Genomic DNA, 14,023 nt, shown 5'->3' with positions numbered 1-14,023 from the left:
TTACCAGAAACTGTGTCCACATTTTGTCATGTAAGCTTCTTCAATCATATCAAAGCAGATGGGGCTTGAAAAGGAAAGAAAAGCATATAAATACTGATGAAGGTTTATAAACAAACATCCTTTCTTTTAATGGAAGAGGCAGAGAGAAGGGAATGAACCCAATAGTTGATTAAACATTTGTTACACACCACCAGCATTGAGAAGCCTCTATGAATCTCTTAACAGAAAGCCCAGAGACCAAACGCTAGTCATTTATATGACTTAAAATCTAAAGAAAAATCTAGAAAAATATGCTGACACTTAAAAGATATGATACAGAAGACATTTAAATACACATCCAAGTAACAAATTATTTCTTCATGTATGTACCTGGAAAAAGTGATTGATAGAAGTTATCTCAGGTACCACACTTTTAATTTAAATAGGAAAATGGTTAAAAATGAGGAAATTGATGCTTTCTAAAAAGTAATTAAATTATTTTTAATTTAATTTTAATATTATTTAAATTATGGCAGAAAACACATCCAAGCAAGATACTTCTTTTGCATAACAAAATATATTAAAAACAACCCCATTTTCCAGCTCAATGTCAAGAACTAGTTGAAATGATGTTGTTGCCATTACGGAAACTTGATGGGATGAAACCCAGAAATGGAACACACAGCTAGAGGGATTTAAATTATTTAAAAGAAATAGACCAAATAAGGAGGGACGCGGTGGCTCAGTGGGTTAGGACGCTGAGCTTGTCGATCAGAAGGTCGGCAGTTTTGCGGGTCGAATCCCGAGTGCCGCGTAGCAGAGTGAGAGCCTGTTACTCGTCCCAGCTTCTGCCAACCTAGCAGTTCGAAAGCACGTAAAAATGCAAGTAGAAAAATAGGGACCACTACGGTGTGAAGGTAACAGCGTTCCGTGCGCCTTTGGCGTCTAGTCATGCCTGCCACATGACCACGGAGACGTCCTCGGACAAGCGCTGGCTCTTCGGCTTTGAAACGGAGATGAGCACCGGCCCCTAGAGTCGGAAACGACTAGCACGCATGTGCGGGGGAACCTTTACCTTTTACCTTTACCTTTTAGACCAAATAAAAGAGGAGGTGGAGTTGCTCTCTTATGTAAGAAATGACTACATCTCTACAGAAATAGAGCACAACAATGATGAAAACTATCTTGAATGCATTTGGGTCAATATAAAAGGGGGGGGAATGACATTGCCATAGATGTATACGATGGGCCACCCAACCCAGAGGTAATAGATGAACTTTTTGTTAGTCAGTTAACTTAGGTATGTAGGAAGCACATCACAATAGTAATAGGGGACTTTAATTACCCTGACATCAACTGGGAGACAAACTCTACACCAAGTGGAAGATCAAACAGATTCCTGACAAACCTAGCAGACAACTTTGTCTCCCAAAAAGTAGAGAAGGGAGCTAGGGGGGTCAGCCATATTGGACTTAATTGTCACTAACAGAGACAAGCAATAGAACACAGTCAAACTACAGTCTTGGACTTTAAGAGAGCTAATTTCAATAAACTTAAGAGAGAGCTTGGGGAGGATTCCATGGACAAGAATCCTCAAGGAGAAAACAACTCAAGAAGCTTGGGAAATTTTGAAAAGTTGGTCTCTGACAAAGATGTCTTAAAGAAGCCTGTCTGTTAACTTTAAAGCCCGTTTAAGTGCATAGTGAAGTGGTAGTTCTATGATCTTATGTGAATTTAAACCACTTTTGATCTTTAAAAAGGGGTGTAGGCTTTGGGCCAACATGGGGCTCCTGAAAGCTTTGGGTGCAATTCTTAGAACTATCTAGAACAGACAGGTCAAACTCGCAACATCACATGACGTCACACAACGTATTGGGACAGTTTTGCCACTGCTCAAGAATAATAGAGAGGGACTTCATCTGTATTAATTTCAAACTATAAAACATGCCACTTTAGTAATTTGATTTAACTTATATTTCTCCGTCTATAGAATAGGAACTTTCCGTTTCAAGCTTTCCAAACTGATGGACATTACCACATTTTGCATAGTGCATTCCCCTCGGTCAGAAAATGTCGGCCCTTTTAAGACTTTTACTTTTATTTTAAGCTTTTATTATCCCCTGCCTGCTGCAGCTGACTCTGATCCCCATCTTCCAGGAAGCAGCCACTCCCCCACCTTCAACGACACCGCCCAAACTGCATGCACCCCTTTCACTGCAGAACTACTGTTGTTGCTGCTGGCATGCATTGGCCTGTCTACCGCTTCCATGTCTCCCTTGCTAGGCCACCGGTCCCGCCCCCTGCCACAGTCTCAATGGAAGCAGGGTGTTTGATTCCTTGAGAGAAGAGGCCAGGGCTGCAAAAGCCCTGGCCGGGTAGAGGAGTACATGCACGCTCTTCTTGAGGTGTTTCTCTCTGAACGCTTGTACTTCCACATTGCCAGACCATGTGTGAAGGTGCACACGGGCTTATCTCAGGAGAGGAAATGTCCACGTGGGAGGTGGGAAAGTTTATGACACTTCCGCCCTGCCCCCTGCCTCGCCTCACCCCACAGGATGAGCTTTCTGCCCATCGCCCCACCCACCAGAGACCCCCTGGATCTCCCCCAACCCTGCTCAGCCCCCACAGCCGTCCCTCCCCACAAGCGAGGTGGCCATGCCCACCCCAGCCACGCCTACCCAGTCTGCTGTGACCACTGTATCCATTCCCACACAATGGGCCATGCCCACCCAGCATCCGGCAATAAATAAGTGGGTTTGGGCTTGCAGTTTGGGCACTCGGTCTCTAAAAGGTTCGCCATCACTGCTCTAGTGCATCAATATCTTCTCAATACTATCTCCCTTCCCAGAACTTAATGTTTTAGTCCTCTTTGTTTACAAAATAGCTTATGAACATTTGCTTTAAGATTGATTTCACTGAAATTTAAGTTTTAAAAAATAAATTAAGGCTAATAGTTCAAAACTACACATTGCTGCAATATTGCTTTGGTTAATTGTTCAAAGAAAACAAAAATATAAAAGTTTAATATGAAAGTGTATGTTAAAAACCCATTGATGATTCTTGTTCTCCCGATATAGCAGGACAAAACATCATGAAGCCAAAAATACATATCTCCTGTGGTACTAATTCACCAAATTATTATCTGGTTTAAAATGAAATTTAATCTGAAAAGAAATCAGACTAGCAGTTATATCTTTAATTTATTTAAATCCATTCTGGAAATTAATGTATTTTCAAAGCAGAAATTAATCATTAATCAAAACCAGAAAACCTTTCCTTAAGGTTGACATCTTTGTCTAAGAACTTTTAATTTTAAGGAAGGACTTGAAGGAAGTTTTTTTTAAAAAAAATAACTGGTTGCTTTAATGTCTGTTCTTGGTAAATTTGTAGAGAATATTACTAAACGTAAAGTAATTAAATACAAAATTGCACATAAAATAACAAATCTTCTTAAAGAATAAACTTTTTCTGCAAAATAAGTTATATTTGTTTTAAAGTTCTTTGCTAAGTGTTTAGAACAATAAGCAAAGGATTCCAGAATACAGAAAAACAGAGTTGGAAGGGTCTTCTAGTCCAGTCTCCTGCTCAAGAATACCTTATACTATTCTAGAAAAATGGCTATCCAATCTCTTCTTTAAAACCTCCAGTGATGGAGCATCAAAATCTCTTGAGGCACGTCAGTCAACTGATTAATAGTACATACAAATTAGAGGAAGGGGAACTAAGATGGAATGTAAGTAAGGATAAAGACTTTCACACTACAGCAAAACTTTCTAGAGTAGACCTTCTACAATTGGTAGATCTGGTGATGGCTAATCAGAAAAAAAGATATTAGGTTTGTGATAGATGACTTGATACAGATGCTAACAGTACAGCTACTATGCAAATGTTTTCACCTGTAGATCATTGCAAAATAAACCTATAATAAATTTTGTAACATATTATAATTCTATGATTCAACATTAATAGTCATCAGCTCTGGTTACACAATGTCGAAACAGATCCAGAAAGGGGCAACTTAGTTGTTTAAACCTAGGTGGAATAACTATCCAAGGAAGAAAAGAAATGGGGGAAAAAGATTTCAGTACATAGTACAGATACACAGAATCATGAATGTTGAAGAGAAATTACATAGGATTAATTCTTTTATTTAGGTCCTGTAACATTAAAATCCAAACCATCCAATAAAACTAAATAGTTTCAGGTCAGATAAAATAATTCTTCATTTAGGTCATGGCTAAACTGTGAAATTGGATATCACAATACATAAGGATGGCCAGCAATCTAAATGTTTTTAAAGGAGGTTACATAAATTTATGAAGAATAACCAAGTAGGCAGCTGGTCAAAGTGCTTTTATCCTATTTAGCATAGAAATAGTGTTCAGCCTTGTCTATCCCTCCTCCACTAGTCCCCAGAAGATAGTTAAGCATATTTGCTGATCAGGGACTTGGGGACCTAAATTAAAATGTCTATTCTATGAATTAAAAGATTTCTTTAATAATAATAATTTATTAAATTTACATTGCCCAACTCACAGATACTGTTTTAGAAAAAAAAGACAAGTCTGAGACACATTCCTTGCACAAGCATCTTCTGTAAGGAATGTAGATTAAAGCCTCTGTTGTCAGGGATAGTTCAAGAAGTCCTACTGATTGGTTTTGCTGAAATAGTGCTCTAAGGCAAACAGGCTGAATTAATTGGTGAAGCACTATAAACCCACCACATGATTCTATGCCAATTTCAGAAAAGAGAACGGATAATAGAAATGCCTGAAAACACAATTTTTCTTACCGTCACTCAATAATCAAAACAGAATCCTGCTGCCAACACAGAAATTCCAGTCCTGGTCAATTTGTAATAATCTGATTTTAGGAAAATGCAGGGCAGCTGAAACCTTAACGTCTACTTTTCTGATGAGGAGCCTGCCCCACTTAGCTCCACAGAAATTATTTTTAAATCGCAGGTGTGCATGTGAGAAAATGATCAAATCCAGAGCTTAAATCTTACAAAGTTATCAAATCCATAGCTTAAATCTTACATCAATCACGAATTTGCCGAGTGATCATTCCCTTCTCTCTTCCATGCCCCAATATGTTGATGTGGGTCACATATTTCCCATGCATGGACAGGAGCAAACGCTCCTCCTACATCAGGGGTCTTCAAACTTGGCCCTTTTATGACTGGTGGACTTCAACTCCCAGAATTCCTCAGCCAGGCACACTGGGTGAGGAATTCTGGGAGTTGAAGTCCACCAGTCATAAAAGGGCCACGTTTGAAGACCTACATAATCCCAGCAACACCGAGCTACGAGGCACCACCGTAGGCCAGTATTAAAAACCAGGGGGAGGGTGGCGCTTGGAAGAGATGCCTAGATCTACAGCAACCCGAGTCCTTGCTGCGACTGCACCCCCAGCCTCACCCCACGACCACCCCGCAGCCCTGCTCTCCCCCCACCCCCCACCCCCAAAAAAACAACGGGAGTAGCAGCACCTTCCCCACCCGTCCCGCGCCACTCACCATACGAAATCGTTGCTTTTGTCCTCGTAGGAATTCAGAAGGCCGTTGCAAAGCGGAGTCAGTAGCGGCCTCTTCCTGGCGCCACTGCCGCTGCTGGCTGTGCTACTGCCGCTCCCGACTCGGGTCCCCGCCAGGCGAGAAAGGCCCCCGCCGCAGGAGGAGGAGGATCCAGACACAGCGGCCGCCACCAACACGGGTCGCGAAGGCACCGCTGATGTGCCCGTCGCCATCGCCATCGCGGTGCCCAAGCAGGCCGAGGTGGTGACCGAGGAGGTCGAGGAGGAGCCCGGAGGGGCCGCAGCACCCGGCCCGGCCGGAGGGTGCTGCGGCGATGGCCTGCTTCCGGACATTGCCGAGGCCTGCCTGGGCCAGCTACGGCGGCGAAAACGAGCCTTTCCTCCTCGCGAATCAACGCATCGCTTCCCCACCACCGCCACACACGCAAACACGCAAACACACACGCACACACACAGACAGACCAACTGCGGGCAGAGAGGAACAATAAGGCTTCTACAGAGAAAATAAAAACTCTCACCGTCGTCCCGCCTCAGGAAGCCAGTACGCCGAATCTGATTGGTTCCCAGACTCCCGCTGGCTGTCCTCCTCCCCATCCGAAAGCAAAAGGGGCGGGGAAATACCTCCCGCTTGTCGAAATTTACCAAGACGCATCCTGCACTTCGGAGGCGGGACTAACAACGACGCATGCGCCGCTGAAGAACCTCCTTGCTCCCTCTATGGCAGGGGTAGGCAACCTTGGCTCTTTTATGGACTTCAACTCCCAGAATTCCTGAGTCCGTGAGTCATAACCGATTGTGGGGTTCGCCTTCCTTACCGACAACGTCGTGCGAGGAAGCGATTGAACTGTCGTCGGCAAACTCCTCAATTTCCAAAAACCTAGTCCTACGTAGGTTCAGTTTGCGCGGCTGCAGCCTTCAGACACCTAAAATTTCCGATTATGACTTGGGTTTGGCCTTCGTTCTGTGGTCCCGCTCAACTATTGCCTTCATTAGATGGAGAAGGACATCAATTTCTGGGGGAAGGGGTGGTGGTTGTTGTTTTCATAAAATGCCTTTGGGGGCTACTAAACAAGTTGGCACTTTTTCCCTTTGGAGATCAGTTAGTTTTCTGCATATTTATTGGCAAACCACCTGTTTTAACAAAACTCAATTATTATCAAATTGGCCAGGTTTTACAGTTGTAGTGTGCAATAGCCATTGACATTGCATTGTCTGCTGATTATGTCTGTCTTTTCTTGCAACAGCTGAAACCTTTGGTTTTAGCGTAACTGAGATGGAATACCAGGATATAGCCCAAATCTGCAAAGATAAGGTCAGGAAAGATAAGGCTAAGAACGAACCCAAACTTGCAACAAAAGTCAAAGATAATTTTTAAAAAAGTTATTTCAACATATAAATAACAAGAAAATAGTCAAGGAAACAGTCCACTAAAGAGAAAAGATGGCAAGAAAGTTAATATGCAGTAGAGAGAAGGCAGAGCTGCTTAACTCATTCTTTGCATCAGTCTTCACGCAAAAAGAAACTATATGTAAAGTCCTGCCTCAACCAAGAAAGCAGAACTCTTGAAGCAGGCAGTTTCAAAAGGACCTTTCATTGAGAGATAGTGATAGCAAGAGAGCAAAGCAAGATCTAAAGTTTTCCTGCACAAATTGCTACATTAAAACTTTTCACAAAACCCCACCCCATAGCCCAACTGTCCAGTTTGTGTTTGGCCAATCCACAGTGCAAAGTTGTTATGGGAACTGGAGCTGATAAGGGACGGTTACCAGGCGCTTCACCAGATCTCACAATTGACTGGAGATAAGACAGATGGCCCCTGGGACATTCCATTCTCCTTCTCACACCAAAGTTGAAGAAGAACAATACAGAGGAAGTATAGCCCGAAGCCCCCTCCCAGTGGCTACAAACTTCCTCCCTCCCACCATAATTACAGAGCCCCAAAATAGAAAGATTGAAGGAGTTTCTGACACTATAGTCCAACCTACCGAAAACTAACCATAAAAGACAGACTAGGAAAAAAATTAAGCAAGAAAATGGTTAGAGAATACCTATCTCATCTTGACAAATATAAATCACTGGGACCTGATGGTTTACATCCCAGAGATCTTAAGGAGCTGGCAGATGTTATTGCAGATGCAATATGTGATATCTTTCAAAAATCCTAGTTGGAAACTGATCAAAGAGAGAAGCAACCTGGAACTAAGAAGAAATTTCCTAACAGTGAGAACAATTAACAAGTGGAACAGCTTGCCTCCAGTAGTTGTGGGTACTTCATCAGTGAAGTTTTTTAAGAAGAGACTGGACAGTTACTTGTCTGAAATTGTATAGGGTCTCTTGCTTGAGCAGGGGGTTGAAGACCTTCAAGGTCCCTTCCAACTCTTCTGGTAGATTGATAGTACTGTCTTCCTCAACTGGGACTGAGTCATCTTTGCTTTCAGAGTCATCAGCTTCTTACAGCCGGATATGTTTGGAATAATTCAGAGGCTATGAGCATCCATAGTGAAGGTGTATTTTTTTACCCCTTCTATGAAAAGCTATGTATATGTGACTCTAAACTCAAAATAAAATCTGCAGGCCCTACTGGTGGAGGATAAGAGATGGACAAACTTTTCAGAAGGAAGGGTTCTCACAGTGTCAAAACTTGTTCCGTCTGTCACATTCCTGAGAAGAACAGCCTTGTGGTCCAAAGATTAGGGGGTTGTGATATTGAAACAGCAACTGTTCGTCCACAACATGGGTATCAAACTTGATCATATCATGTGTTGTATACTGACTTTTTTTTTGCATTTGCGGAGCCGGGTCAGTGTGGCCTGTGTGGGACACATCTGTTCTGTACCAGCCTGCTACCGGCCCTGCAGAAAAGACAGGGACAACCCCTTTTACAAGAGGCTGGAACTAAGCCTGCCAAATTTATTAACATAAAAACATAAACAGAGCAAAGAGAGCAAACACGAACCATGAAACAGGAGCTATTCAAACGGTTGCCTTCAGCAAACCAGCCCTCCCACACATTCCCCTTTTAAACAGTTCAGGGCGTGGCTTCTCTCTGCCTCCTTCCAAGGTGCCCCATTGCCTTCCTCTGTTTACTTCTGATTGACTGCCTCCTGCGTCAGGCGTCCTTGAACAGGGCCAGCTGTGGGTCATCTTCATCCACGCTGTCAGGCTCACACAGCTGGGTCTGCGTCGTGACCAGATGGGAGGGGCCTGGCTGAGGGCTCTGTGGAGCCTCAATATTATTGTCAGCAAGCTCTTCAACACCCCCCTCCTCCTCCTCTGAATCGTCCGACCCAACTGCCGAACCCACAGGCTGACCCTGAATCACAACAACATCCAACCCACAGGCTGCCAGTTTGATACCCCTGCTCCACAACAATATTCACACTGTTGAGGTATTTTAATTGAAAGATCCAGTGATTGGCAGTTGATAGCCAATTGTGTTCAGCTTGATTTCAGTTTCTCAAATGTATCATGTCTATCCACTAGTGTTCTTAGTAAAAGGAGATTTCCATGGCAGATGACATTGTTACTTTCTATTACCATTCTCTGGATTATGATTTAGTGCACCATCTTTTTTTAAGTTATGACTCCTCAGCTTTCTTAGTCTCAAAAATAAAGCACCCTCAAGTTTCTCTCGCACCACTCTTGAAATTGCTTTTCCTTTTCTCTTTTTCCTTTTTTTTTTTGGGGGGGGAATCTTTTTTGTTGTTTTAGTTCATTTAGTTCATTTCCCAGAAACTTCCTTAGTCTCTGCTTCCTGGCTGTTGTTGCTTCTCTTACTATTAAAACTTTTTATTCCTAATATTTCTGTCATTATGCCATGTCCTATACTCTGAAACAATAGAGAATAGGTCTTGATTTTTTTAGCTATTTGAAAAGTGTTAATTGTGTCTCCATCATTTTTTAAAATCTCAATTATATTCAACTCTTTAAATTCTAAGAATTTAGAACCATCGTTTGGAAACAGTGCTGATGTAGGCTAAAATTACATTTTGTCTTATTTGGTAGCACATCATCTGCACAGTCCTTCCCAACAGCCTTGTGGCGGGGAATCTCCCTGAAAGATCTAACTCAGGTCACACCACAGGCAAGGAAAGGCTGTCTGAATTCAGTGAGGTCCCAGGAGTTCCCAACTACCTTCAGACTATGGCCCATAACTGTTGGGCATGGAAGTCTGAGCACTTTCCTAATAAGGCATCCCTTCCCTTCCACATAGGCCTTGTTATGCTAGCAATGCTGCAGTCAATCAATCAATTAATCAATCAGAATAGACCTTGAAGGGATATTGGAGGTCTTCTAGTCCAACCCCCTGCTCAGACAGAAGACCATATACCATTTCAGACAAGTGATGAGCAGTCTTTTCTTTAAAACCTCCAAAAACTTCTGACAGCAAGTTGTTCCACTGGTTAATTGTCCTGGCTCTTAAGAAGTTTCTCCTGAATTCCAGGTTTTACTATATTGTAAAATAAAGTGATGTATAGTGTTGTGACAATTGTACCACTACCTACAGAAATTGAGGCATTTTTAAACTGCCTGTACTGCTTGTAAGCATGTTCATGAGACATTGTTTAATCTCATTGTAGTCCTTACTGCATTGGCAAGCCGTTTAGCCATTGTTTAATCTTATTGTAGTCCCTACTACAATGGCACGTCTGTAAAGGTCGATTAATGTCATTCTAGCCATCTTGAATTTATAGCATTATTATTTATTATTTTTTTGTTATTTTATTATGGTTGTTGGGAGTGACTCTTATGAGTCTTGACTGCTGTTAAGCTTATTAAGGGGTATTATAGTCTGATCCTAGGAGGAAGGGGTGTTATGTATTGGGCTGGGGGGATTACACCACAGGCGTTGCTGGAGAGCTAACGGCTCTCCAGCAACCCAGGCAGGCTGTCTCCGGTCCTGCAGTTGGTCAGCCCCAGGCAGCAAACATGGGTTCAAACCTATTGGCTGCCACCTTAGGGCTAGGCTATATGTTGTGGCTGGGTGCAGCCCAAGCTCAAGTACAGTTCCAGCAAGAATAAAAGAATGAGTTTCTCTGTACTCAGCCTTGTGTCTTCATTCCTGTTCTTTGCCTTGTGATTCTCGTGTCTTTCTATTATATTTCTCTGTGTTGTTCTCCTAACTCTCTTTCTTCTAATTCATCTTCATTGCCTAGGGTGCTGCTAGAAAAACTCTTCTGCTTTGTCAATCGTATCTAGCCTGTATCTTTTTCTTGCCAGGTCACCAGAATCGCTTCTGGCATCAGCCACCTAAAATTGATGTTCTGTTTTATTAATTTCGATGTGATATGTTGGTAGGGCCTTCTCAGGCCTCTTACCCTTCTGGGAACTTGTTTCAGAACAGTTAGTTGTTTGCCTCCCATGGCATCACCTCTTCTATGGATCTTTGCCCTGCTGGGCTTAATTCCACCGATGAGGCTTGGATTATCTGCCTTCTTCCAGTCCCAACTGTTGTTAGATTTGGGATGCTTGTCATCTTTCGAAATGACATCAACCAACCCTCCCACTTATGCACAATCTTTGTCTTTCCCTCCACCACACCTGGAGAATTTATTATTCTTCCAACGTTATAGTCACTAGTGCCTTATATCTTAAGAATGATATATTTTCTAATTTTATGGGAATAGTTTGAAATACAAAGAGTATTTTTGGTAAGATGTTCATTTTAATTGTAGCTATTCTTCCCAGCATTGAAAGTTGAAGATTTTTCCAATTTTCTAAGTCTAGTTTTATTTGTTTTAGTAACTTTACATAGTTATCCTCTTTTATTGTTGGACATCTTGCTATTAAATAAATTCCCAAATACTTAACTTTTTTAACTATTTGAAGGTTTGTTTTTTTTCAAGTTGCATTTTCTGTTTTTCTTTTAAGTTCTTTATCAAAACTTTGGTTTTTTCTCTATTTATTAGCAAACCTGCATTTGTATTCATTTACAAATAGAATATGTTGTTAAAATGTATTGGTGTTGAAATAATTAGTGCACACATATACCTAAAACCAGTTTATTACATTTGGCAATTGTACTAAAAAAATTGTCAACCAATATAATTCATTTAATTTGAAATCAAGTAAAAATTGATTTAAATTATTTTATTAAAACAATGGTAATTCTTTTATAAGAAGTTGGCTCAAACAAAATGAAATTTAATGACATTGTGCATTGTGCATGTTTCCTCAAAAAAATCTTAATTAGGGTTTTCTGACAAAAATAATATTTTCTACATAATCTGGAAAGATATATATTTGATAGAAGATGAATAGTGAAAAAAATAGGTTTCTCAGATGAAAAGCCAGCAGTGTTAAGTTACTGTTAACCCCAAATTATACACTCACACATACTTACACACACAGACACACACACACACACACACACACACACACATACAAACACAGGACAGTTATACAAAGAAAATATAGCTAAATGTTACTGATTATTGCTGTTTTTAAAAATATGGGAAGTGGGTCAGAGAAGTTTAGTTAAAAAAATAGTGGACATGGTATATTATGTGTAACTATTTTACACCACACTGAAGAAGCTTCTTGAATGAGAAGCAAAATGTTTTCAAGGAAAAAAATTTATTTTTATTTATTTATTTATTTTAATTCCATTTATATCCCGCCCTTCTCCGAAGACTCAGGGCGGCTTACAAGCTTAGCAGTAGCCTTCATTCTATGTATATGCCTGCTTATTAGGACTCCCCCCCCCAAGCGGCATTATTACAAAGTCAGCTTATTGCCCCCAACAATCTGGGTCCTCATTTTACCTACCTCGGAAGGATGGAAGGCTGAGTCAACCTTGAGCCTGGTGGGATGCGAACCTGCAATAATTGCAGGCAGCTGGTGTTACTTAAGGAGGCATTAGCCCACTGCTCCACCAAGGCTCTGACAAAAGTGATGATTTGGCAAAGGAAAAAAGCTAGAATAAGACTCAAGAAGAATGGAGTTTAGACCATCTTATTGAAATCTGAAACAGAATGTACTTAAATAGATAAGATGTGTATGTTGAACACAATCTTTTTTAAACTTGGTTTTTTAACTTTTGTATTTTTGGTTTTTAATTACCCTGTAAACCCCCCTGAGTCCTCCGGGAAAGGGCGGTATATAAATGTAACAAAATAAATAAATAAATTGTGAATGCTTTCTATTGCATTCCTTAAATACCATATTTATTCTATCTTATCCGAAGAGACCTTGAGTATTTTTATGGTTATCAATGTAACAGGAAGATAAGGAAGAATGCTTTGGAAGCATAAGAACATAATTGCATTTCTAAATGTTCTACGGTAAATAATAATAATAATAATAATAATAATAATAATAATAATAATAATAATAATAATAATAATAATAATAATAATAATAATAATATAAAGTTGGAAGGGACCTTGGAGGTCATCTAGTCCAACCCCCTGGTCAGGCAGGAAACCCTATACCATTTCAGGCAAATGGCTGTCCAGTCTCTTCTTAAAAACCTCCAGTGTTGGAGCATTCACCACCTCTAGAGGCAGGTTGTTCCACTGGTTAATTGTTCTAACTGTCAGGAAGTTTCTCCTTAGTTCTAGGTTGCTTCTCTCCTTGACTAGTTTCCATCCGTTGCTTCTTGTCCTGCTTTCAGGTGCTTTGGAGAATAGTTTGACTCCCTCTTCTTTGTGGTAGCCCCTGAGATGCAAAGGAATAGTGCATTGCAGAGGAATCTGATTTGTGATGTGTGCCATGTGTTCAAGTAATGTAGCTTGAAAAATAATGGCAGTTGCATATATACATATGGTATGGTGATTTCTTCAGTCAACAAATTATGAAGCCCACCACACCTCATAGAACTACAATATGCCACTGAGGTGCTCATCTGGATATTATATAGTATGAATAATATTTACCTTAGAACATTGGCATTGAACAAAACAACGAGTCATTTGAGATTTTATAGGCTCTTCAACTCAAGCTATCAGACTTCACACCAGGACATGACTCAATTAATTTAGAATCCTTTTTGCACACAAAAATAAAACTATATATACAACAGATGAAAGGCCCTTTGCAATGTAAAAAATTGTTGATGACAAGTGTTCATTGGTTATGAAGCTCATGTTGTAATGCCATAGTCCATTAGGAAAACAGTATGTCACTCGGTCCAAAAAAGCCCAAGTGGTTCTGGAAAACCAAAATTGTAAAGACTTGGTGACATATTTCCAGTTTGTTCATTTGGTCATTTTGATGTTAGTAACATGAGGAGCAGCAGAAATGAGAGAAAGGTGTACACCAAGATGGGATGGGATGGGATGTTTCAGGCCCTTCTTTAAGGCTATCTCAAGCTATTCATTCACATATTGCTGGGATTCTTCTATGGATTCCTAGAGCCATTCCTCCAGGGATTCTCATCTGAGTTTTTTTTCAGAAATGTTTGTAGCCATGCTTGCATATCTTCTGGGTGCAATAAAACTATGCTTTCTCAAACTTGGTAAAGATATTTGAAGCCATCCATCCATCCTTTCTTTCAGAGGAAGCAGAT

The 14,023-nt window shown here is 40.7% G+C and overlaps 1 protein-coding gene across 3 annotated transcripts in view; it reads right to left on the bottom strand.

The window, feature by feature from the left end:
• The window catches only part of COP1 (COP1 E3 ubiquitin ligase), a 191,482-nt gene extending 185,389 nt beyond the window's left edge, over positions 1–6,093 (bottom strand). The window contains exons 1-2 of one of the 3 annotated variants that reach the window (XM_081325241.1): positions 6,033–6,093; positions 5–64 (exon numbers count right to left, since the gene is read on the bottom strand). In XM_081325241.1, the coding sequence (XP_081181367.1) occupies positions 5–22 (18 nt within the window). In that variant the 5' untranslated portion in view covers positions 23–64; positions 6,033–6,093. The other 2 variants (XM_081325240.1, XM_081325239.1) reach the window with 2 other exon arrangements.
• Between the last annotated feature and the right edge of the window lie 7,930 nt (positions 6,094–14,023).

This window comes from Vipera berus (assembly GCF_964194415.1).
Source record: "Vipera berus genome assembly, chromosome: 3".
Lineage (NCBI taxonomy): Eukaryota > Metazoa > Chordata > Lepidosauria > Squamata > Viperidae > Vipera > Vipera berus.
This window is presented reverse-complemented; position numbering and strand designations above follow the sequence as displayed.